This window comes from Lynx canadensis, chromosome X (assembly GCF_007474595.2).
Source record: "Lynx canadensis isolate LIC74 chromosome X, mLynCan4.pri.v2, whole genome shotgun sequence".
NCBI lineage: Eukaryota > Metazoa > Chordata > Mammalia > Carnivora > Felidae > Lynx > Lynx canadensis.
In genome coordinates, this window is record NC_044321.2 from 15,746,752 (window position 1) to 15,773,193 (window position 26,442).

The window sequence follows — 26,442 nt, forward strand, 5'->3', positions numbered from 1 at the left end:
CTCTGGACTTTGCCTGTGTGCCAGTTCCTTCTGCTGATGTGCTGTGCAGCCTTCCATTATAACACATCACGGCTGTGAGTGCCACCATATGCCGAGTCCTAGCAATCACAAAACCTGGGGCTGGTCTTGGAGACGCTGATACAATTGATGCAAGAAGCAGGAACTGTGAGCTTGACACTGATTCACTGACATATGGTAAAAGTGGTGTTTGAAAAACAAAGGCTGAAGGGATGGAGGATGGTGACCTTCTGATGCCTGGTGGCTATGGAGTCAGCTACCATATCACACAGAAGCCAAGCTGTTGTGTGTTGCAAGAGGTGAAATACCTATGCTATTTGAAGATAACCCATCCAACTCCAAGAGCTGGCTTGCTGGATCCCCTGGCTGCTTTTCGCCACACTGGCTAAAGTAAGGGGAAGTAAGGGGAAAAATACAACCCAGGTGATGCCTTTGGTTTTTGTTTTCTCCCTCAAGCGGGAGTGAGGCACAACCTCCTTGTTCTTTGCCATCAGTGGTTTGGCTGGAAATTAAAACTCTAAGTACTGGAACCAGAACAAACCTTCCTACCTGATTATTTTTGTGCTGACTTTTGTATAATGGAGCCTCTGGAAAAAGGGAGACATGACAAGAGAGCAATCTCCAGACAGAGAGATACATATGGAGTTTTAAAAATCAAGCCGGGACTATTACAGATACAGAACACCCCTCCATAGGGCTTAACCTGTGAAAGTATCACGGACACTGGCTGCACCATCTGCATCATAGACAAATGCTCACGGGAAAGAGCTTGTTTTCTGATGGGACCATCTGACATGGGACTGCTGGTCAGCTCTTAATTTCTGATGCAGAGCCTAATTATATTCCTAACTTGTGATTCCTGCCACAGCTGTGAGCTGGGACAGAGTACTCACAGGGAGTATGACCCCTTCACGCAGCCCTGATGATTAGACTCAACACCTGCTGACAAGATTTTTGGTATTTGACTTTCTGGGATGAAAGTTTGTAACAATGGACTGGGAATCTGACTCTACTTCCCTCCCTTCCCTTTCTCCTGCTGCGCACACTTGAGGAAGGCAATTTGTTAAATGCACCTGTTCCCAAGGAGGGATTGCTTTTTTCTAGGCTATTCATTGCATAAATTAATAAGATTACAGAGATGGCAGTTGATGCAAACCTATCTTGAAATTTTTTTTTGAAAATTCAGGATTTTGTTCCTGAACATGAGTGTCTTTCTGGTTAAGTTAAAATTTTTTGTAAAAATGCTCTTGTCCTTCTGACATTCAACCTTTCCTTATGAAAGGTCATTTTAAAAATAGACGATGACTGAGAAAATGTAAAGTTTCAATTACTGAATGGGGCACGCTGGTAACAATAAAAACAACAACAACAACAACAACAACAACAAAACCTAGCACCTGGAATGGTGCCAGGGAGGGGAAGGACATTTGTGATTTCTATTTTCCAGAACTGTTCTGAGAACTCTCCCTTCTTCTGGAGGAAAAATCATGCTGCCTGTGCCAGCTGCTGTGAGTGCTTCACATTGCAAGTGGACTGCTGAGCCCAAGTTGCATGTGACAGTGGGACCGTGAACCACAGGGTGGGCCAGTTCCTGCAAAGTCCCTAAAGAACACCTCCACATGCTGTCCGCACTCAGCAGGCAACGAACTTGTGTTGTTGACAGAACTGTTTAGAACTGGCCACCTCACTGGGGCGCCTGGGTAGCTCAGTCGGTTAAGCATCTGACTTCAGCTCAGGTCATGATCTCACACTCCATGAGTTCAGGCCCTGTGTCATGCTCTGCACTGACAGCTCAGAGCCTGGAGCCTGCTTCAGATTCTGTGTCTCCCTCTCTCTCTGCCCCTCCCCAGCTCATGCTCTGTCTCTCTCTCTCTCTCCCTCCCCTCCTCAAAAATAAATAAAAATGAAAAAAAAAATGAAAAAGTAAAAAGAACTGGCCACCTCAGGCAGTCCCTCTGAAAACAAGGACCCAACTGAATTCCTTGGGCCAGATTAAGAACCCTGGGACGGGAAGACCCTTGGTGGGAAAGACACAAAGGGGACAGGTTGCCCTGTGGTGGCCAACCAATGTATGTCCTGCTGGGGGCTCCCCAACACTGTAAACTGTCTCCAGGGGACATGTGTGCCCTCAGGGATTATATTTCTTAAGTTCTGACTACTGTGATACTGCCTCAGCCCTGAAAGACTCTGGGACAGCTTCGCCTTACTGGTCATGGCCAGGCTGGGCTGGACCTGAACTGATGCCTTGGGCCAGGTTAAAAAAAAGAAAAAAGGTTCATAGAGAAACTTAGGGAGGAAGTTACCTGGCTTTGTAAGACAGACCTTTATGGCTAATGGTCTGTGTTTTAACTGGCTAAGTTCAGAACCTCTAAAGGGCGTAAGTGAGGTCAATACCATAGATTGGCCTCAGCCTGCTGTATAGAATCCTGCTGATGACAATTCTGCTGTAATGGTGCCTTCAACAAGGACCAAGGGGATAGAGTGTGCAGAAAAGAAATACATAGCAGGTCTGACTGCTGTCATTGGAAAGGCTGGCTTACAAGGTTGGCCCGGGCATCAGGGAATCTGGATTTCGGGAGGGTTCCCACCATTAACTGGTAAGAGTAACTAGCTCACTGTGCCAAAGCTGTTTGTACAAATAGCATGATTTATCCTGAACACTTGCTTTCCTTCTGACAGTCTGGAATTTGGGTATGTACCAGGCAGGGGGTAGCTATGTGACCATCCTCCAATAAAAACTCTGGGCAGTGAGTCTCTAATGAGCTTCCTTGTAGGTAACACTTCATACATGTCACAACTCATTGCGGAGGAATGTGCCCTATGTGGCTCCAGTGGAAGAGGACTCTGGAAGCTTGTTCCTGGTCTTTCCCAGACTTCATCCTATGGCCTTTTCCTTTTGCTGATTTTGTTCTGTAGCCTTGCACTGTTATAAATCATAGTTGGGAGTACTCCTAGAGAATCACTGACCCTTCAAGTGGTCTTGAGGACTTCCTGACACATTCCTTGTTCTCAAAAGGGAGACCTTCCTACTTCTCAGGCATTTTTTCCATTTAAGAGATAATTCATGTACCACAAAATTATCCTTTAAAAAGTTCACAATTTAGTGGTATTTAGTATATTCACAAGTTGTGCAATTATAACTACAGTTAAATTCCAGAACATTACCCCCAAAACAAACCCTGTACCCATTAAGCATTCATTCCCCTTCCCCATTCCCTAGCAACCACTAATTTACTGTCTTTCTGGATTTGCTTATTCTGGACAATTCATATAAATGGAATCACAGAATTTGTAGCATTTGTGTCTGGCTTCTTTCACTGAGCATAATGTTTTCAAGGTTCATCACATAGCATGTATCAGTACTTCGTTTCTTTTTATAGATGAGTAATATTCCATTTTATGGATATACCACATTTTGTTTACCCATTCATCTTTTGGACATTTGGGTCGTTTCCACTTTGTGGCTAATATGGATAATGCTGCTAAGAACTACTCAGGTACAAGTTTTTGCGTGTTTTCAATTTTCTTGGGCCTGTACCTAAGAGTCCAGTTGCTAGGTCACATGGTAACTCTATGTTTAACTTTTTGAGGAACTTGCCAGACTGTTTTCCAAAACAAGTACATCATTTTACATTCCCACCAGCAATTTATGAAGGTTACAGTTTCTCCATATCTTTGTCAACACTTACTATTTTTCCTTTTTTCTTTGAATTTTAGCCATCCTAGTAAGTGTGAAGTGGTATCTCATTGTGGTTTTGACATATATTTCCATAATGTCTAATGATGTTGAGCATCTTATCATATGCTTATTGGCCATTTCTTTATCTTCTTTGGAGAAATAGCACAATTACTCAGAAACTAGTAGGTTGCTTCTAGAAATCAGAAGTAGATAAAGGATTATATGTCATGTCTATGTCATCTAACTGAATACACTATCTTGGGAACTAAGACCACACCTGCCCTAATGTGGACACAATGTTGCTAATCTGCAAACAGAGAATGCCAGCCCTCATTAATCTTGCTATGACAATTTGATCCGATTTGGTCAAGAAAAGGTTTTCATAGGGTGGCCTGGAATTTCTCAGACTTCAGTGTATCTGTCTTCCTTACAAGCTCCCAGGTGATACTCATGTTGATAGTCCATGGGCCACCCTTTGAGTAGCAAGGCTCTAGACATTTGATCTCTTACTATTGTAAACATTGTCCTATCTCATTTAATTCTCATGACAGTTTAAAGTAATTCAATTTTATAGATAAGGAAACTGAGCCTTAGAGAGGTTAATGAATTTACCCAAAGTGGAAAGAGCTAGTAAGTGGTAAATCTGGTTATGGTATTCCAGACATTGTGGTTTATAGGCTACGTTGCCAAATCACTCTTTAAAAAAGTGTACTCACCTCCATAGCTCATGAAATAGATTTTTTTCCCCCTAATCCACATGCCCTCAATCATAAAATAATTTACTTACCTCTGTGACACTTAAAAGAAAAACAACCATAGCAACAGCAAAACACTGGTGGGTAGAAAATGTGATTAACCACTGAAGACATTTCACAAAGTAAGCAAATGGGAAACAAAATACAAAAATTCAGGAATAGTTCATAGATCAACCAACATCACTTTGGGCACTTTTCTCAGTGTCACCAGCTTGGCCTCTTTTACCTGAGTCACTGGTTTGCTCAGAGAGCATGAGTGTACTTCTGCTTCTGGCTAAAGAAGCCTGTGTGGGAGTCAACAGTCGCATAACAAGAAAGGTTTCCATGGGACTAAGGTGTGTGCGATGAGCTGAGGGATGGAATCAAATGAAAATTTTAAAAAGCAAAATTAAAACAAAATAAAATGTTTAAAACAACACAGAGAATGATGCAAATTAACTTTTGGGTGGCAGAATGAATGTGGAAAATAAAAATATTCTAGCAAAGGATGGCTTCGGAGTTCATTATACTAAAATAAAACAAATGATGTGTCATTTGGAGTTTGGGAGAGTGTGGTAATTCTTTTAGGGTGCCAGAATTCATTCAGTATGCTATTACAGTATTACAATATTACCTGTATCATGTGAAGAGAATTAGCCCATCTCCCAAGATGTAATATGGACTCAAGAAACCATTTACTCACCTAGTAGATCTAACATTGAAAAAAAGATTACTCCTACGAAACACTTTAGGTTCTCTGTTAAAAAACATTTCATTACACACCGATTTTGTTAATGTATAAATAAGCATCTGTTCATACTTTTTCCATGTAAATAAGGGCAAAAAATAAATAAGAACTACAAAAATAATAATAGCCAACTTATTATCAGCTTAAATGGAAGTAGTAGTAGTCATAATTTAAAATTCAGTAACCAAAATGTCACCCTGGATGGCTTTGGAATATATTATATGGTAATGAATTAACTTTTCCATTACTTTGAATTTTGGGGTACCCATTAGCCAGTAAACGGTTTGGGAATTGAAATTTTTCAATTTATAATCCACAAGCAGATAATTCAGTTGCCAAGAATATGTACTAACATACTGATATCTTTACATAGTAATCATTGCAAATATGAATTTAACACCAATATGTAACCCTGTGAATTAATGAAAACATATGGAATACACTCACTATGGAACAGCTACACAGAGTTAAGAGCAAGTAGATGTTTTCTCATTCACCTCGCAGTTAATTCAAGGTTTCCAGCATTCAGTTCACCCATGAACTGCATCAGAGATCAGCAACACTGACACTTATGGGGTTTCTGACCTGACAGCCTCTGTGCTGGAGGTGCAAGATCAATGCCAGTAAAAAACAACCAGAAAGGCACACTGGCCTATTCAAAGTCAAAACCCCTTTCCTGCTTGCCCTTTGGTAATGCCTGACCTGTTAAATACTTCACTGGCACCTGACTCTTCTCCAATAATGCTTTAAAATATGTGTTTAGGGGCGCCTGGGTGGCTCAGTCGGTTAAGTGACCAACTTTGGCTCAGGTCATGATCTCACGGTCCGTGAGTTTGAGCCCCACATGGGGCTCTGTGCTGACAGCTCAGAGCCTGGGGCCTGCTTCAGATTCTGTGTCTCCCTCTCTCTGCCCCTCCCCCATGCACGCTCTCTCTCTCAAAAATAAACAAACATTAAAAAAATTTTTTTAAGTAAATAAATAAAATACACATTTAATGCATGGAGAGCATCATTCTCTTCCGTAACCTATATACTCTGGAAGGTGTAAGTTCCTACTTTTAGTGACTTATCTGAGCCTCAATTAGAACACGAGCAGTTTTAAATCTATTCAGTTTCTGGAACCGGCACACGTCCTACACATGCCATCTTCCACCTCAAAATGAGGGCCAGAACAGGCCACCCATCCTTTTCTCCTTTTAAAGCCTTCATATTAGTTCTGAACGTGTTTTCAAACAGAAATGGGCAGGCCTACAAACCACAGACAATAGCATAGCCCCATTTTTTTCATACCTGTAGGTTTTCCATGAACCTCAGCCTGATGACTTCTGCTGTTTCTGGCTAATCAACTAGATCACATCAATCAATAACCAGGCAGTTACTTTTTTAATGGTCTTCTCTGCCCACTGGTCAATTAATTCTAGGGCAGGATAACTCCTACATGCACTGTAGAAAATGGAATAGTCTCTTTCAGACTGAAAGAATATCATTAATTCCTGCACCTATTCAACAACGATCTGACTCTAAAGAGTGATGCCACTTTCCAAAGTCCCATTAAATGAGGTCCTGAGGCTCCCACATTCAGACCACAAGGCTAGGATAATGGAGGTATTTGCAGGAGGCTCGAGGGGCTCTCACAAAGACCGATGTTAAGACACTCACACTAGAAAAGAGGAAAACTACAGAGACCAGGTCTACATGTTCACTTGCCTCGGTCTGGGGAATAGGATATTGCCACGGTGGATGAAGACAGGCGCTTACTCATGGGAGGCTCCGTCTGCTTTGGCAAATTCATGGCTGATGTTGAAAGTTTGTCACATGCTGCAGAGAAACGCATTAAAGACATTGGTATTCACACCATTGTAGATCGAGAAACACATATCCCAAAGTGTTCTTCCTGTCCTCATCCACACGTTTCCTAAACTGCTGTGGCACAGCACACTTCTTCCATCATCCTGCTACATACTTAGCTTATCTGGAAATGCCCAGGCCATGGCAGTCATCAGTCTGAAGCAGGATCTTCTCTTCAATTTCAAATGTTCAACCTCACTCAACTGTTCAACTAAAGCCACACTAATCCCACCAGCAAATCAACTCCTTGTGTCCAGGGACTTTTAAGCACATTCAGACTACACAAAAACAAAACCAGTCTAGACACAGAGACAAATCACCACTGGAAAATGTTCTATGGTCTGAGACTGAGCTGAAACCAGACTTTCTGACAGTTATCTATAGGCTCAGGTTGGAGAGAGAAGTAATGTGTACTGCAAGAAGCTGTATTTAAAGCAGAACCACCTTTAGCAGTTGGTTTCTTCCTCTTCTCAAGAGATGGGTTCACAATGGCCCTTTCTCTAGTGCTGTGACTATTTATGGTTAGGATTTTAACACATGATCTGGGATCTGGTGTTCTTAACTTGCAGCCGTTATTTTATTTTAGACTGGTTTCTAAATTAAACCATTATAGCAAATGAAGAGGTGCTGATAGTGCCCTGCCACGCCCTATCAAAGCCTGAGGCAAAAGGAAAGATGTATGCCCTTGGCTTTAAAGGAAGCAAACTCATTAATAATATTTTCAAAATGTACTCCTCTCCTCATACTGTTTTCAAATGTGAAAATTGCCATGTTTTACAATGTGTCCTCATCAAATGACAATCTTAAGTAATTTTTAATTGTCTTAAGCTGGAATGAAATTATAATAAATTCTATTTTGGTATAAATAAAATATTTAAATTTAAAATGATGTGAGATTTGGTGCGCCTGGGTGGCCTAGTCAGTTAAATGTCCGACTTTGGCTCAGGTAACGATCTTGCGGTTCATGAGTTCAAGCCCCGTGATGAGCTCTGTGCTGACAGTTCAAAGCCTCAAGCCTCCTTCAGATTCTGTGTCTTCCTCTCTCTCTCTCTTCACTTCCCCCACTCATGCTCTGTCTCTCAAAAATAAATAAAAATATTAAAATTTTTTTTTTAAAAATGATGAGTTTTAATAGACCTACTCAATTTTTCAGCATTTTTTCTGAGTACTTCAATGTTCTGAAAAAAAAAAATTAACCAGTAGAAATTACATAAAACCAAGTGTAAAAGGGTACACATTTCCCCTTTTGCTGTAGGCTCCATTATGGCTGACTCAGTATGGTACTCGTCTTTAGAAATTGGATATTTTGTTCATCATGGATTATTATGCATTTAGATTTATTCAAATATTAATTCATCTCGATAACTGAGATTTTTGGTAATGCTTTAAATTGTGTGTCCAAGTCACATATTGTGCTTGCCTCGCCGTGGCCCGAGCCCTGCGTGTGATTCCCAAGGGGTAATTATCAACTCCTACCTACTGCCCCTCTCTGTTAAGGAAAGACCAGTGCCACTCTACAGTTAACTTGGCCCATGCAGCAAAGTGTCTGCTGCTCAGCAACACCAGTAAGGATTTTTCTTTGTCAAAGGAATGCTGGAAGCCAAGGATATTTATTCCTACTGCTGTAACTTGACCTTCTGTATTGCTGATAAATACTGCATCCCGTTTACATCTTGTTTTTCTTTGCCAGTCAAAGATGGATTAAATTTCTAAAGTCTTTATTAAATGGAAGCAAAATTTTACCAATTCTGCTCTTGTTCTAGGCACTAAGAATTTCCCAGGCCTGTATCCAAAAACAGAGAGCCTATTAGAGTAAATCAAAACCAAAGCAAACTTATCTCCTTTAGATTTCCAGTGCTGGTACCGATAAACTCACTACCACTCTGTCTCAAACACCTCTTCCAGGAATCTATCATATTAACACACAGAACTCTCTAAGGGCACAGGTTTTGGTAACCAGAAGTGACTGAAACACCTTACTACTTCATGCCTAAAACCAGTAATTAGTGAGAGTATTAAAGATCTAAATGCACATAAGTCAAACACTGACAAGATTTTCAAGCAGCAGTTGGTGAGCTAAGGATGAAATGTCTCCAGGGCACTAGGGTGTAAGGCATGCACAGCTCCACGATGACAGAGGAACAAAGAAACATGGGCATGTCATTCACAGTTCTAGAAAAAAAGTTCTAAGGGGTCAGTCTAAGAAATCAACTGTAAGAGTGCTTGAGACAAACACAGTGATGGAGGAGGATGATCAGTACAGTCATCACAAAACGCCACGGTGCAGTGAAGCTCAGATATACCGTTGGTGGACTCGGCAGCGGTGGCACTGGTCCCTGGGTCCGGAGGAAGGGTGCTGGATGCTAAACCTAGAGGAGGGGGTGGGGTATTTTCTGATTCACCTACACAGCAAAAAATCAGAGCAAAGAGAGGTAAAAGAAAAAAGTCCCAATTTCTGGTTTAGTTTCTAACTAGGAAATTAGAAAAAGTAACTGAAATAGGTTATTGACTTCTCCAAAAGAAAATAAAGTATATTCACTGACAGAGGGTAAAAGCACAATACAGCGAAGTCAAGAAACTGTACTACAAATGGAATCCATCTGTTTTCAGAAAAAGCTAATATACAACTCCTGTGTAACAGAATGACAAAATCACAGTAAAGAAGGCACTGGAGAGGGAAAAGCTACCCAGAGACTAGTAACAATCCACACATTACATTAAGCACTTGAAAATTTAAAGATGAGCATGAACTGGAAAATGAAATAAATAAGTCACCTTGAAACAAAATGGAAAGAGCAACAAAAATTAATAATGAGGAGGGAAAAGCCCCAGCCCCTTTTGGAGGGTAACCGCTGCTCAGCCTTTCTGGGTCACACTGCAGTAGTGACTTAGGCTACTGCCATTTGACCTTCCCTGAAATCAGAGTATACCTAGGCTTGCCATGTGCATCTGGTTAACCAGGCTCTGCATTCATTTTCTTTGCTTTTCTTTTGTTTTACCTCAAAAAGCCCAGTTACTGTATCAACTGCTGTTTGCTAGCAAAAATAATGCATAGACCCCCTTCATGAGAAATACATATACAGGAAGGTTGGCATCACAGCTGATAAAGGTACCTGCAGATAACTACAAAGCATGCCCCAGACCCCGTGGGCACCAGCCTGTGCCCACGGTCTCCTGCTTGCCCCATGATCTCCCACCTGGGCCCTGCAATGCAGGGACAGCCCTACACTCACCATCACGTCCTCCAGGCCCTGTGGCCAGTGAAGCTCCCCACGAGCACTTCTTCTTCATCTCCAGTTGCTGTGTGCGCTCCAGGGACCGACGCATCATCGCCTCCAGCCGCTCCTGCCCAGTTCACATAAGGGAGAGCAACATTAACCACCCAGCCCCACTGTGCTGCCGAGCTTCTCTTCTCGGTGCTCAGGGTGAGTCACCAAATGGGTCTCTCTGTGTTAAGCATCCAAAACCTAGGCACACGTGCTCTACATCACACCATCGAGATCTTAGTGGGTGGAGAGTAAACAATGCAGCTAGTGCTGGCTCCCAGCCCCAGGGGACAGGCTACTGCGGCAGCCAGGCCTTGATTTGTTTAAGAATAATGCCAGACAAGCATTAACTCCTTCAGGCCTGTCTCACGTCCCATTTTGCCCTATCTACTAGAACTAGAATTGTACTCTGGAACCAAGTGCATTCTCTCTAGTAGAAAAGCATAAAGCATTCTCATTTGAGAAAATTTAAATTAAAATATAATTTGAATTTTTGTAGTCTTAAACATAACTTTCTGGAGTATACATACATGGCTTTGAGATCTATTTTACCAAGACCCATTTTCATCTTAGAACTTCTTAAAGGGGAATCAATCGTTTTCTACATTGTAACATTTTCCTGCTACATAGTATTCTGGGCATAATGCTGCATATTTCAAAATTTAAAAGAGACAAGAGTAGGGAACCTTCTGGCCACAAAACAAAGCATCGATGCATTCTCAACAGTTAGACAGGGGGTGGGGGGGTGGTGAGGAGAAGAACTAGACAGTTTCTAGCCAGAAGAGAAAAAACAACAACAAAAGCCAACCCTGAGACATTTTAGGAATGCTAGCCCAATCTAAAACAAAAAGATAACTATTTTCTCATGGCTTGAATAAAAAGCAAGCAAAATTAATTCAGGGAAGCACCAACTGAGTAACCATGACTTCAAAATCAGGGAAAGGCTCCTCCTTTATTTTACTTACTAGAAACACAGAAAGGTCGCTTAGGAGGTGTCTGGACCTATCCCTTCTGTCTATACCAGAGAGATGGGATGTGCATTATCTACATCTCAGCTTCCTCTGCATAATTTTTCTCTGAATAGCACTTTGCTAAGACATGGTCTCTCCAGGGACCTCTGAGTAGAAAGGGGATTTTTTTTCTCCTGTAAATCTCAGATTTTTATTTGCTCTAGCTTTTGGCTGAGACTCTACAATTATGAGTGTGCATTTCCTAGCAAAGTCCTGTCCTCATGACCCTGGCCCATTAAATTCTGACAGCCAAACCTCAGGGCCTACCCCAAGAAAAGTTGGGGATTTGGAGGGACTAGAACTTCTTGACTATTTGACACTTGAAGTACGGTCGCTTGAGACCAGGACTGAAAATTATTTCATTATATGGATTTAACATGAAATATTTAACCAGTGACCTAATACAAGTGTTGAAACCTTTTACCTCGAGTGAATTTAGTATTGAATGGGTTATGGGAGATTTCCTACATGCCAGAAGGATCTCACAAGACACTCTTTCATTTACTAGGAGATCAATGACAACAAAGAACACCAAGACTTATCAGCCAAACTGAGCAGCTATATAGGGGTATAATTACAAGAGAATGCTCACCCAAAGCCATACCTACTCCTGGACTGTTCTGTTACCTCAAAGAAAAAAAAAAAACCTCTGCCATCCACCCCCCTACCCACTGAGTTGCTGCAAATTCCACTGTTAGAGATACATTCCTTCGAATCATAAGCAGGTTTATGAAAATGAAGCTATCCTTAAGAGAAGACACAATTACTCTGTGTCACACACTTTTGCAGAGATGATGAAAAACAGGTGGTAATCAAACTCTATGGTATGAGACTTATGGAACTCAAAATCATCAGAATGGGATAATTCAAATATGTCAAAGCACTGGTCCACTTCACTCTTGTTAGAGGTTAGTCGTATATTGTATTATCGTGTGTGTGTGTGTGTGTGTGTGTGTGTGTGTGTGTGTGTGTGAGAGAGAGAGAGAGAGAGAGAGACAGACAGAGAGAGAGAGAGAGAGAGAGAGACAGAGACAGAGAGAGGGAGAGGGAGAGAGAGAGAAAGAGAGATGAAAGGAGGGAGGGAGGGAGAGAGAGATTTTTCTATTCCTTCATTGGATGGAATGGAAATAATCCTAGAGTCAGGAAATATGGCTTCAAATCGCACCTCTGCCTGCCACTTTCTAGCCCTATGACCTTGAGTTAATAATTTAACATCCTTGGGCATAAGTTTTCTATCTATAAATGGGGATGATATTGATATTTTTGTAAACTCCCATGTATACTTACCTAATTAAAGTTTTTTCCTCACGTTAAAAAAAGTGGGGATAACAGTACCCATATCACCAGGTCACTCAAGTCTATGAGACAATAACTAGCATAATATGTCCTTAACCAACACTAGCTGAATCCAGATTTGAAGAGGAAAATTATTATTATTTTTTAAAAATGTTCATTTATAATTGAGAGAGAGAGAGCACACACGCGTTCAAGTGGGGGAGGGGCAGAGAGAGGAAAACAGAATGTGAAGCAGGCTCCAGGCTCTGAGCTATCAGCACACAGCCTGATGTGGGGCTTGAACCCATGAACCATGAGATCATGACCTGAGCTGAAGTCGAAGTCGGACACTTAACCGACTGAGCCACCCAGGCACCCCTAAGAATTTGCATTTCTAACAAGTTCTCAGGTGATGCAGATGCTGCTGGTCCTGGGACCTCAATGTGAGAACCACTGGTTAGAGGAAAGGCTGAGCATAACAGAGCATGCGAGAAAGTTCAATCACACCAGAATAACACTATTAATAAATATTATAGCTGCATACTGCATACTGAAATTCCTGCCAAATTCTCATTCTCCTGAGTATCACTGGATAATCAACAGAGGATGTGGAAAGGGCAAGGTAGATTCTTGTCCTGAGAATGTCCTCTACTGGGTAAGCCTTAGTGGAAGGAAGGAATGAGGGGACCTCACCCTTGACCCCTTTAACTCTGGCCTTAGGTCTGCCTGGATGAACTCAGAGGAGAACCAAGACCAAGGTGAGCCACAGAGTTGGCTGAGGAGTGTAAAAGGCCTCCAGCAGGACACTGCCCAGGCAGTGTCGATGACCCAGACAGCCATCTCTAGCAGGAGTGGAGAGCTGGCTGTGCCTTTTCCACTGCCCTTACTACATGTGTTCTGGGGAACAGTGTGGGGACAAGCCCCCAAGAGGTTCTCAGTAGGGCTCTGCAGAAGGTCTTTCTCTTTACAAACAGATGTCTACATCTGGCCAGAAGGCCATATAGTCACCATGGCCCCATGCCAGCCAATGCCCTCTGAGAGTGGCTAGCTCTCAGTTTAATGAAATTTTCGTTTTTACAGTCAGCCTGGTGGATTTTGCTAGGTATCAAGCAGTAAGAGTATGAGAAGTTGTGATGTGTCAAAAAATCCCACAGAGATGAAGCTACTCTTTGAAAGAGGGCTTTCCTGGTTATCTGTTTAACATGAGGACCATGGAGTTGGCTTCACCAAACCCCATTTCTCAGGGGCTCTAGTCAGGAAACCATACTTCGCCAAGTGGAGAATGGGTGAGTATACTGTGTTGTTAGTCTTAACCCAAGTAGGTGACAAGGGTTTGTTCCAGAAGCCTCAGTCTTGGGAGCCGTGTGGCATGTAAGGATTAGAAGAACCCAATTTGAGGAGAAAGCAGCCTTCAGTGAGGGAATGAGCTCAAGCTCAGTATCTCAAGTGGATACTGGACACCCCCTTCCCCAGGACAGGCCTGACCAGCCTCCAGCCCTTCCAGTCCTCAAAACCCCAGGAAGCCAGGCTGTTTGTGGTGCCCACTTTGGTACTAGTAGATAGGAAGCCTCCTGGCCAAGTCTGGGGCTCACCCACACAGACATGAGGAGTTACCAAAAGTAACATCATGGCAACTCTATGGACATGGAACCAGACCAGGGCTAGGAGGGACGGGTGGAGTCAACAGGTCTTTTATAAGCTCCTAATACCAGACCCAGAGATGTAGGACTTGGTGGGCAACCTGAATACTTACTAATAAGCTACAGAAGCAAAATGGGCTGCAATGGAATGAACCATTCCTATAGAGACTTTTCCCTGGTTGACAGAGACAGAACATGATAAGAAGAAGAAAAGATTGGAGAATCTCCACAGCCATGTGCCAAGCAGGCAGCAGCACTGCTGAAGATCTCCATCGAACCATGAAGGCAAATGCACAGGGTTTCCTCTGTAAAGGGGCTCCTGAAGTGCAGACCTATCCATCCTCTCCAAAGATCACCCACAAGAATGCCAAACAGATCTCGGTACCAGCAGACTGCTGATGCTGCTGTGGTTACCAGGCTGGCCTGTATGTGGAAAGTCCCTAAGCTCCACCTGGGACTCTGGGGGCCCTGGGGGTGGGAGCAGTGGCAGAGGACGGCTGCTGTTTCCTTGTGTTGCTACACAACCACGGGAGGCCCAGGCTCTCAGCCTTGCCCTTCTGTGTCCAGGGAGAAGACGGAAGCAAGCTCAGCTTGTATGTGTCATGACAAAGGTCAGGCAGCATCCTCCACTCCCCACCATCACCCATCTTAGGGGTGAAAGGAAACACACAAAGCAAATAGAAAATTATCTGGAAGTGCAATCGCTAAAGATTCAGCTGAAGTCACCGAAGGGAGTCTAACATTTCCGAACATTACTCTGTACAAGGTGCTTTGCTGGGCACTTTCACAAATGTCATTTCCTTGGGGTGCCTGCGTGGCTCAGGTGGCTGGGCATCCGACTTCAGCTCAGGTCATGATCTCATGGCTCGTGGGTTCGAGCCCCACATCAGGCTCTATGCTGACAGCTCAGAGTGTGGAGCCTGCTTCGGATTCTGTGTCTCCCCCTCTCTCTGCCCCTCCCCACTTGTGCTCGGTCTCTCTTTCTCAAAAACAAACATTAAAAAAAATTATAAAAAAAAGTCATTTGTGACCACCTCTGTTTTGGGCTGAGGAGAGTAAGTTAGAGGGTTATGAGCAGCTATGTGACTCACCCCCGGCTACCAGCTTCCTAGTAGTGGAGCTGGGATTTGCACAGGGAACAGATGAAGCCATGTAGCCATCAGGCAACAGCCAGAAATGGCAAAGTAGGGCTAAGATCCTTGCAATGACTTCCCTTTGCTAAGAGGAACAAAGAAATCGTTATCATATCATATCGTATGGTATCATATTGTATTTTAGAGAGAGAGTGTGTGGGCAGGGGAGAGGGGCAAAGGGATAGAGAGAATCCCAAGCAGGCTCCACGCTCAGGGTGGAGCCCGATGCAGGGCTCAGTCCCACAACCCTGGGATCATGACCTGAGCCGAAATCAAGAGTTGGATGCTCAAATGACAGAGCCATCCAGGAACCCCAGAAATCGCCATTTAAATAAGGGGTGTATAGGCAAAGATGGGTCTAACTGTGTGTGTATGTGTCCATGTGCACATGTTCATGTTTTTTTTTAATTTAAAAAAGAGGAAGGGGCAAAGATGTATAGTGATAAACCATTCAGCAATTTAAAAAGATACCAAATTTATTCAAATGTCTCTGAATCCTATAGTGCTAGCGATTAACAAGCCTCTATATTGTTCATACTAAATGATGAGTCATTAGATCTTATGAATAAAAAATGATCATCACCTGATACAAGGCTATGATTACATCCTTAAAATATAGTTGTTAAGAAAATCTATACCCCAACTATGCTTTCTAAATATATTTTCAAAGTTTAGTAACAAAGGACTCTGCAGAGGTAATTACATTCCATTTCTTTTTAAAAAGGTAACTGGAGAGAAAGGATGATTAAAGCAAGGAACCACATTAAAATTTAAATATACTAGCATCTTTGTAGTTAAAGGAAAACTATTTGCTTTTCCAGCTATGAAATATGAGGACCATCACCCTCTGCCCTCACCCTCTCCTCTGCCTTCAGGTCCCTTCCTCCAGCCTCATGTCCATCCAAGAGGCACAGGCTCACAGCACAACCCCCAGGGCTATATTAGCAGGTCCTTATCCATAATTCCTTCTGAGTCTCAAACTCAGAGAACATTAGGTCTGGAAGAGGCCTTGGAGACTGCTAAATCCAACCCCTCACTTCAGAGATAAGCAAATATCCAGACAGGCCAATTGGCTTGTCCAAGGTCACAGAGCAAATTAACACCTGAGTTGAATGAGTAAGTCTCTTCATTCTTATTCCATTGTTGCTTTCACTATACCATGTCTTGCTGCTGAGAGAAGACATGGTATGAGATGTTTTCTGTACCCTAGAGCTAGGCAGGACACTCAGATGCCCTTGAGCACCAAGCCCCGTGTGAGCCACTGAGAGGCTTGGAGGTCCTTGGACCTTACCTCCTCCTCCCGGAGTTTCTGCTTCCTCTTCTCTTCCACAGCAGCCCTCTTCTGATCCTCCCGCTGCCGCTGCTCTTCCAGTTTCCGCCATCGTTCTTCGATTTGCTTTTCATACTGGAGCTTAGCTCTTTTCTGTTTCTCTAGGATTTGCTGCTCCCGGGCAGCTGGGGGAAGGAAAGCAGAAGAGAGGTGTCATTACCAGAGCACCCCATGCTGTTTGGATTAAGACCAAAATGTAGATACAAGACTGAGACCAAAAAAGGAGCCCAGTGGGATTCTAGGCTACAGTGACTGAGATGAAGGGTTCTGGCATGTCTGCCACTAGCTGGGTGACCCTGAGCATGCTAACCACATAATCCTCTTCTGTGAAGGGGAGACCATCATGTCCGCAAAATCACAATGTTGTGAAGAGTAAATGAGGCAATGCACGGAAAGTGCACAGTAACTGCCCTACACATGGAAGCTACAACTATTATTGCTATCATTAAGTGAGACTTGCCACAATGGGCAAGCCATACACTAGGTTGAGAAATGAGTTCTAAGGGTACATACGCTAAAAAACATGTTAACTATGCATTTCTCATAATTAAGACATTGACCTAGGCAAGGGGGTATAAATTGAAGACACTCCTCTCTCAAGACATTTCCTAAAACTATCTACCTGGCTGTGTCAGGGAAGGGTTCCCTGGGAGATGCAATGTGTGAACCAACCACCAGGAGGCAATCAGGAATTTGAAAGCTCATTTGTCTCAATTCAGTGGGGAAACCACTATTTACCTACCTCCCAGTACCCTGGGGGGAATACATCATACCCTTCTGTCTATAGCTTGCAAGAGGTAAGACAGCTTTTCTCAAATGGGTTCCCATTCTAACACAGAAAATGTCTTAACTGCTTATTTTCTCAGTTCTGATGATGGCCTTTCTAGATGCCCTAGAGAGAGCATAAGTGAGGGCACATAATGGATGCCTGAGGGGGCGGGGTCAGTGATTGTTTCTCATTCTTTACCATCTTATCCACAGTCTCTAGCATAGTATCTAGAACACAGCAGAAGTTCAATGTTTGCTACATAAGTGTAGATTTACCCCCCAGTTCTTCATGTTCATCTAGCAATTGTCCTAGCTCTCTTCCCATTCAGTCATAAATTCCTAAGGATCTTCAGAAAACACACCACCACATCTTTATGCCTTTGTACATAAATAGCCAAAGGGCACAACTTACCAAGACATTTTTCTCTCTCTTCTCGTCTTTCTTTAGCTAGTCTTTGTCTCTCATCAGATCTTAAAAATCCATCCATGCCTATAAAAAATATAACATGATGAAATTATTTTTCCCTCTTTCCCTATCTGGTGAGGGTGAGGGGCCACTGGTCCCAACACCCTGGGTCTGGCCATACACATACATCATCCATCACCATCACCATCACCATCACATGGGGGCCCAATCCACCATTCCCCACCACACACACACACACACACACACACACACACACACACACAGCCAGGCCCTGAGAGCTGAGGGGTGACAGTCACAGCTTCACACTCACCCACCAAACTGCTATAGTGGCCCCAATACCAATCCTGGAGAACCACGCCCTTTCCCTAGTCCTCTGTCCCCAGGACTGGCCCTGGAGGGAGTCAGAAAGTGCTGTTAAGTGCCAAGGAGGTCTGGCAGTGTGAAGAAAAGCACACCAGGCCTCCCTGAGCCTGGCTCCCAGGGAGATGAGAAGCACAAAAGTGGACACAACTATTACACAGATAGTGAACATTCTATTTTCTGAAGGGAGCCAACTGCTGAGGGACATGTACAAGCTCCTTGAGTAAGCACTGAGAAATACAACATTGAATTTTGACTTTGGGTTCTGTTAAATATGTTCCAATGTCAATCTTAGTATTTTATTTTTTTTACATTTTTTTAAAACACTTATTTATGTGTGTGTATGTATGTGTGTGTGTGTGAGAGAGAGAGAGAAAGAGAGAGAATGAATGAATGAATGAATGAATATGAGTGGAGGAGGAGCAGAGAGAGACAGGGAGACACAGAATCTGAAGCAGGCTCCAAGCTCTGAGCTGTCAGCACAGAGCCTGATGCAGGGCTCAAACTCTTGAACTGCGAGATCTTGACCTGAGCTGAAGTCACATGCTTAACTGAGCATGCCATCCAGGTGCCCTCGATCTTAGTATTTTAGAATCAGAAAAAAGAAATATAATGTGCTCCTGTTTGTCATTTAAATACCTACAACAAATAAAATGGAATAGAAGACAGCCCCCCTCCAAACCCTCTGACACAAAATGTCCAGGAAACAACCTAGGAGCTCCACATCTCTACCCATCTTCTATAGGATCATAAAGAGCTTTTTGAATCAAAGACCAAATGATCTTTATGGTCATTTTAGGATTAGAAATAATTTACTGCACTCAGTCACAATCAATCATTCAGGAGCATTACTTATATAATGTTCAGGCACAACATCTTAGAGAAATCAGCTTCTCTGTTAGTACAACCAGATTCACTTTCATGGTGCCTAGACCCTCCTTTCTGGTAATATCACATGTTGACTTTATTGTGTGCCTTGCTGCCACAGTTACTGCACCCCTTTTGGAGAGGTTCCTGTGACTGTCCAGGGGAAAGACCTGGAGACTTGGACTCAGTGTAGGTAGGAAGAATACAGACAGGGATGGATGTGATAAACACCAGATTGTCACAACTTCCCATGAGCATCTGATTTTGCAACCTGGATTATGTATCAGGCATACTGAAGCTCAAGACTGAAATGCTAGAAAATCAACCTGGACTATAAGTACCATTACCCATGTTTGTTTTTAGTCAACTTTTTTTTTTAATGTTTTATTTATTTTTGAGAGACAGAGCATAACCAGGGGAGGGGTAGAGAGAGAAGGAGACACAGAATCCAAAGCAGGCTCCAGGCTCTGAGCTGTCAGCACAGAGCCTGATGCAGGGCCTGAACCTGAAACGTGAGGACATGACCTGAGCCGAAGTCAGGCACTCCATCAACTGAGCCACCCAGGTGCCCCATGTTTTTATTTAGTCAACTCTTAATAATTATGATGCTATCAACAACATGATCATCATCGAGAATTTGAAGGCCCTACAGAGAACAAACTGAGGGTTGATGGGAGTGGGGGGTTGGGGAAATGGGTTATGGGCATTGAGGAGGGCACTTATTGGGATGAGCACTAGGTGCTGCATGTAAGTGATGAATCATGGGAATCTACTCCTGAAGCCAAGACTACACTGTATGTTAGCTAATTTGACGATAAATAAAAAATAAAAATAAAACAAATTGAGGACACTAATCTAAAAAGAATTTGAAGGTCCAATTTCTTAGATCATCATTGCTGGCTCCCCACAGTCTGATCTCAAACTCTCTTCCCAACTTGACCTCAGCACTGGCCCTTTCTTCCACACACCTTCTAGCTCAAAACACTCTTTCTCTCACATCCTCCTTGTACCTATTAAAACTCCACCCACTTTCAAGATCCCACAGTTCCCCAGACCCCATGATGCTCTGTGCTCCCACACAGTTGGCAGAACCCTCATTTCATTCTTCCTGGCTGCAGAGTTCTCCTCTGACTCAGTCTCCCTGGGAAGAGGGAGAGGCTATGGAGGCAAGGGTGGCTTATGTATTTCTGGGTCACCTCAGCTCAGGGCACTGTCCCCCAATAGTGCCCCTGAGGTGTATATACAATGCTCAAAGGTAGGCATGTAGTCAGTGAAAGGGAAACAAAACCAGGTTTCTCTTTTCTCTGGCACTTTCAGGCTCTAATATCTCCCTCAAGAGTTTAATTAATAAGAATTTTTCTGTGTGAAAAGTTACAAAGAGAAGCTTAGGACCCCTGAACAGATGCTTGTTTCTGTCAGCACCTATATCAACCTGTCCATCCTAGAGGGACCTACCTTTACTCTATTGCCCATGCCACCTTTCAGATGTTTATGGGCCTACCCTCTATCTGAGGTACAGCCAAAGAAACACTGAAAATGTTCTTCAAAAAGAAGAAAAAAACCTGAAGGTTTAAAATGGCCAAGCACATTTGGAACTGGCCACATTACCCAGAGGCTTTACAAACAGAAGTCACTCTGTTCCTGGGATATGCATGATTTTAGGCTTCCCCCTTGTGGCCACTTGTAAGAGTCACAGCTACAAATCATTTCCTTTCCAGAAAATCTTCATTATGCTCATAGTCATCATCATGTGCTTCATAGTAGGAGGTGACGCAGTTCCTATGCACTTCTTGGATTTGCTTGGCTCAATCACCCTATGACGGAGGTAATCTATTTCAACCCTCATAGGTTCAGAAATGGAGGCACAAAGAGGTTAATTAACATGTCTGAAGTCACACCATCAGAAAGTGGAGAAGTCAGATCCCAACCGAAGAACCCGACTCCAGGACTCACACTCTTAATTACTGCTTTACTGCTAAGGAAGAAATGTAACAACTTGATCTCCATGCCCATGAACGAAAGCTGTGACCCAGTATCACATACAGGGAAAAAAAAATCTCATCCTTGTCCCAGGACTAAGCCTGCAAATGTGGAGAGAGGTATAAATCTAACTCATCAGAGAAGTATCAAGTAAGCACTGCTGTGAGCCAAGCACTGACCGGCTGGGCGCAGATCTGGCCACTGCTCAAGCAGACTAATTATTTGCTTCCTCTTCAAACTAACGGTTTGGAAATGTTTTTAGAGAGGCTGATGCTGGGTGGGTAAAGGGAGTAGCCAGAGAATCCTGGAGACAACTATGAAAAGCAATTCTCCTTTGGCCTGAGGAGGGTGAAGTGACTCAAACAGTCCAAAATGGGTAAGCTAGAGTCTCTGTACAGTCACACGGCAGCCACAAGCCACATATGACTACTTCACTTTAAAATAATCAAAGTTAGGGGCGCCTGGGTGGCTCAGTCAGTTAAATGTCTGACTTCAGCTCAGGTCATGATCTCACAGTTTGTGAGTTTGAGCCCTTGCATTGGGCTCTGTGCTGACAGCTCAGAGCCTGGAGCCTGCTTTGGATTCTGTGTCTCCCTCTCTCTCCGCCCCTCCCCACCTTTGCACTCTGTCTCTGTCTCTCTCTCAAAAAATCAATTAACATTAAAAAAATTTTTACATAAATAAAACAATCAAAATTAAATGCAATTAGGGGCTCCTGGCTGAGTCAGAAGAGCATGTGACTCTTGATTTTGAGGTTGTGAGTTCAAGCCCCATGGTGGGTGTAGAAATTAAATAAATAAACTTAAAAAAATTAAATGCAGTTAAAAGTTTAGTTTCTCAGCACACTGGCCACATTTCAGGTACTCACTAGCCACATGAGGCTAGTAGCTATCATACTGGACAGCACTTAAAAGAGAAGTCTGGCAGCTCCTTCCTGTGATTCTCTCCCTTAACACTTAGCTACTCTGGGACACATGGATAAGGGAGATCTCAGAGTTCTATCAGGGTTGAGTTTTGCTGAATAATTGAGACTGGGTTAGGGCCTCATTCCTCCACACAGCATCAGCCTCTCCTGATTACAAGAACTGTCAAGCAATCATTTCTAGAACATTCATGTGAAGAGAAGCCAAATAATTAACTCATATCTCCATCTTCTATCTTGTAACTTTCCATGACCCTGCAGGAGCCCCAGCTGAGAGGCTCCAGGCTTATCCTGGGGTAGAGCATGAACCACACAGCCCCTTTTTGTTAGGGGCCATGGACTTAACCAGTTATTACCATTAGTGCAACACAGTCAGAGGAATCAAGGCAGATCATGATTAACACAGCAAAGGCAATTAATACACGAACATTAACAATACCAAGAGACCTCCTCTAAAGTCATGGTATACTTATAGGTTAATGCTGAATTTGGTTCCTAAAAGTAGCCTTCTTCCTGTATGGCCTGAAACCTTAAAGTGTTTATAGTTTTCTTACTGAATCAATCATCCTTTGTCCGTTGTACCTTGTACTATATGCATATCCTTGTCTCTCTTTTATTAAACCAGAGACCCAATTTTATCTCTGAACCCCATGAGAACAGATGGAGAATAGAACTTGCCAGGGGGTAGGGAAGAGGGGCAGAAGGGAGGAAGTAGGTGGCTACAAAAGGGCAGCATGAAGGATCCTTGTGGTAATGGAAATGTCCTCTATTCTTAACTGTACCAGTGTTACTGCCCTTGTCGGGATAGTATACTGCAGTGTTGCAAGTTAGTGCCATTGGGGGAAAGTGGGTAAAGGGTACCTGGGATCTCTCTGTAGTATCGCTTATAACTGCATTTGAATCTACAGTGACTTCAAAACAGAAAGTTTAATTTAAAAGAATCTGGCCCAAGAGTGAAGGCCTTAAGGAAACCCAAGACAAAGAGGAGCAGAGGACACCTTACTCGAGGTGCCCCACCTAGGAAAAGGACAAGGAGTGCCCATGTCAGAGCCACACCTGCCCCATTCCTGATGCAGTAATGCTTCCCAGGACAAGAGTGTTCAGGTAATGTGCACCATTAAAATGGAGGCCTTTTCCTGGGCAATTCATCCCTATGGAAGTGTGAATGAAATGGGGATACTGAGCAGCTAAACAACTATTTCATGTTAACAGAATAGCATAAAATTTCATGCTTCACTGATGTGCTCTTGCTTGGAGTAATTTCCCATTATCCTTGGGCTGCAGCAACACATTTTTTTATTAAATTTTTTTTAATGTTTATTTATATTTAAGAGACAGGGAGAAAGAGTGTGAGCAGGGGACAGGCAGACAGAGAGGGAGACACAGAATCCGAAGGAGGCTCCAGGCTCTGAGCTATCATCACAGAGCCTGACATGGGGCTTGAACCCACGAACCGTGAGATCGTGACCTGAGCCGAAGACGAACACTTAACCGACTGAGCCACCCAGGTGCCCCTGCAGCAACACATTTTTAAAAACTAATTTTAAAATGAATGAATTTTATTAGCCTGAGCACTCTCTCACTAGAATATTAATGAACTGTTATCAATTATTCATGGTACTGGTAATAACCATTATCAAAATACAACGTTTTCAGGGGAAGCCAGCTGTGTTCGACTTTTAAAAATTAGGGGTGCCTGGGTGGCTCAGTCGGTTAAGCGGCCGACCTCGGCTCAGGTCATGATCTCGCGGTCCGTGAGTTCGAGCCCCGCGTCGGGCTCTGTGCTGACAGCTCAGAGCCTGGAGCCTGTTTCAGATTCTGTGTCTCCCTCTCTCTGACCCTCCCCTGTTCATGCTCTGTCTCTCCCTGTCTCAAAAATAAAAAAATAAAAAAATAAAATAAACGTTAAAAAAAATTAAAAATTAATTGCATTAAATGAACGTTAGGGTCCTCTGGTTGGCTCAGTCAGTTAAGTGTCCAACTCTTGATTTTAGCACAGGTCATGATCTCACATTTTATGGATTCGAGCCCTGCATTGGGCTCTGTGCTGACAGTGCAGAGCCTGCTTGGGATTCTCTCTTCCCTCGCTCTCTGCCCCTCCCCCACTTGTGCACATGCTCTCTCTCTCAAAATAAATAAAAATAAACTTTTAAAAGAAACCTTCCCAATCATACTCATATCAGTGCAACTGAGTCAGTGTCCAGAAAAAAGAAAGGGAACCAGGAATGAAGAGCTTATCAAATGGGAAGTCCAATGCCAGCCAGCCCCCTCCTGTGGGGGGCTCTCCCCTCTGTAGACTGGCAGGCATGGATGCATTCACCTCTGTGGTGACTCATCTAAGTACATGAAGACCAGTGGTTCTCAACTATGGCTATGCAGTGGAATCACCTTGATAGCTTTCACTTAATTACTTGCTTACTTATTTAATTTGAGAGAGAGAGAGTGCACACAAGCAAGAGAAGGGGCAGAAGGAGAGAGAAAATCTTAAGCAGGCTCCATACTCTGTGAGAAACCTGATATGGGGCTCAATCCCATGACCCTGGGATCACGACCTGAGCCAAAATCAAGAGTTGGGCCCTCAAATGAATGACCCAACCAGGTTCCCCACAGAGCTTTTAAAAAATGACAGATGCATGCATCTCCCTCCCAGAAGCTGACCTACTATCTCAGGTGTAGCCAGGGTAGTGGTGCTTTAAAAGCTTACATATGATTCTAACATGCAGCAGGAGGACTGAGAATTGTCCTAGCCCACTATTTCTCCCACTGAGGTATGCATCAGAACCAGGTGGAGGGCTTATGAACTCTGACTGAGGGATGGCACCCTCAGAGCTTGTGATGGAGTGGTCCTGGGGTGAGCCAGAGAATCTGCCTTTCTAACAAGTTCCCAGGTAAGGCTACTGGTCCAGGGCCCACATCTTGAGAATTGCTGTTCTAGACTATGCTGATCTACAGGGCAAGGCCCTGCCTGTAGCTCCTCTGTGGATGTGCAGAACCCAGCAGAATGTGGGACTCGAAGTGGGAAGGAAGGAATGCAGAGAGATGATCCATCACTTGTCTGCATCACCCCCCTCCCAACACAGCATTTCCCTTTGCCACAGTTGTTACTGCCCCACATGCTACAGTCTGGGCCTGTTCATTTACCCCTTGCCCTCTAAGCTCTTGTCTTACCTCTGAATCCCCAGTGCCTTACACATGGTACTCAAATACTGACTGAATGAACAGACCGTGAATATTATGTCCCACTGACCAAAACCTCCCCATTTGTAGATCATTTCAACCTTCCATCAGTAATGTCTATAAAAACAACTAACATTTTTAAGCATCTTTGTACCTGTTATCCTGCTGGAATTAGGCAAGGAGTACAAAGGTAAATAAAGGAAAGCAGCTTTTCCCACTACGCCTCTTGCCTCTAAAATGATCTTCCCTCTAAATTCCATCAGTGCTGTTCCTCTCTCAGCCATTTTCCCTCTTTAATCCAAATTTGGGTCCCCCTCTCTTTCATTTGTGGTTCTCAAGCACAAGAAGCTCCACCCTCCACAGGCCCTCTCTCATTTTCCCCTTTTCAATCCATCTATTAGGATATATAGGCTTCTGGGGTTTTTTGTTTTGTTTTTTTGTTTGTTTAGATTTTAAGTAATCTCTACACCTAATGTGGGGCTTGAACTCATAACTGAGATCAAGAGTCACATGTTCTACCAACTAAACCAGCAAGGCACCCCAATATAAGCTTCTTTTTAAAAAGATTTTTAAAGTTTATTTTATTGTGAGAAAGAAGAGACAGAGGGACAGAGAGAGAATCCCAAGCAGGCTATCAGCACTACCAGCACACAGCCCGGTGGGGTTTGAACTCACAATCTGTGAAATCATGACCTGAGCCACAATCAAGTGTTGGACGCTTAACCAAGTGAGCCACCCAGGCGCCCCCTGATAAGCTTAAGGGAAAGGCCCAAGTTCCATTTCTTCCTGTAGCCCTGATGGCCTAGCATAATATTCTGTACACATTAAACACTCAATAAATAGTGAGTTCACAAGCACCTACTATGTGCCAGGCCTGGAGGGGATATTAAGACACACATTTCCTTATTTCCTATGATCCTCTGACAGCATCAGGACAAGGACATCACTCCTGTGGCTTCTGTATGACCTGACCCACTCATATAACTTTAGAAGACTCAGTTTCCCATACTTAAAAGGGATATGGAATGCCAGTTCTGGGGTCTCACCCTCTTGGAACACATCACCATGCTCTGAGAAGGCTAAATCAAACAGCAGGTCTCAGGGAAGTGCTCCAATCAACAGAGCCAATAGCTACCACCAACTGCCAGCCTCTGAGTGTGTCACCTTGGCCCTCCAGGTGTCCCTCAGTAAGTATCTCAAGTGAAAACCTCCCAGCCAAGCCCAGGCAATACACAGAACCCTGAGAAAGAAGGCAACAAT

General features: G+C 43.4%; 1 protein-coding gene across 1 annotated transcript in view; it reads right to left on the reverse strand.

The window, feature by feature from the left end:
- Window positions 1–26,442, reverse strand: part of MAP7D2 (MAP7 domain containing 2) — a 106,974-nt gene that overhangs the window by 35,274 nt on the left and 45,258 nt on the right. The window contains exons 2-7 of the mRNA XM_030305927.1: window positions 17,862–17,939; window positions 16,643–16,806; window positions 10,261–10,372; window positions 9,331–9,429; window positions 6,887–6,997; window positions 4,679–4,801 (exon numbers count right to left, since the gene is read on the reverse strand). Coding sequence (XP_030161787.1) covers window positions 4,679–4,801; window positions 6,887–6,997; window positions 9,331–9,429; window positions 10,261–10,372; window positions 16,643–16,806; window positions 17,862–17,939 — 687 coding nt within the window. The remainder of the gene's footprint in view (window positions 1–4,678; window positions 4,802–6,886; window positions 6,998–9,330; window positions 9,430–10,260; window positions 10,373–16,642; window positions 16,807–17,861; window positions 17,940–26,442) is intronic.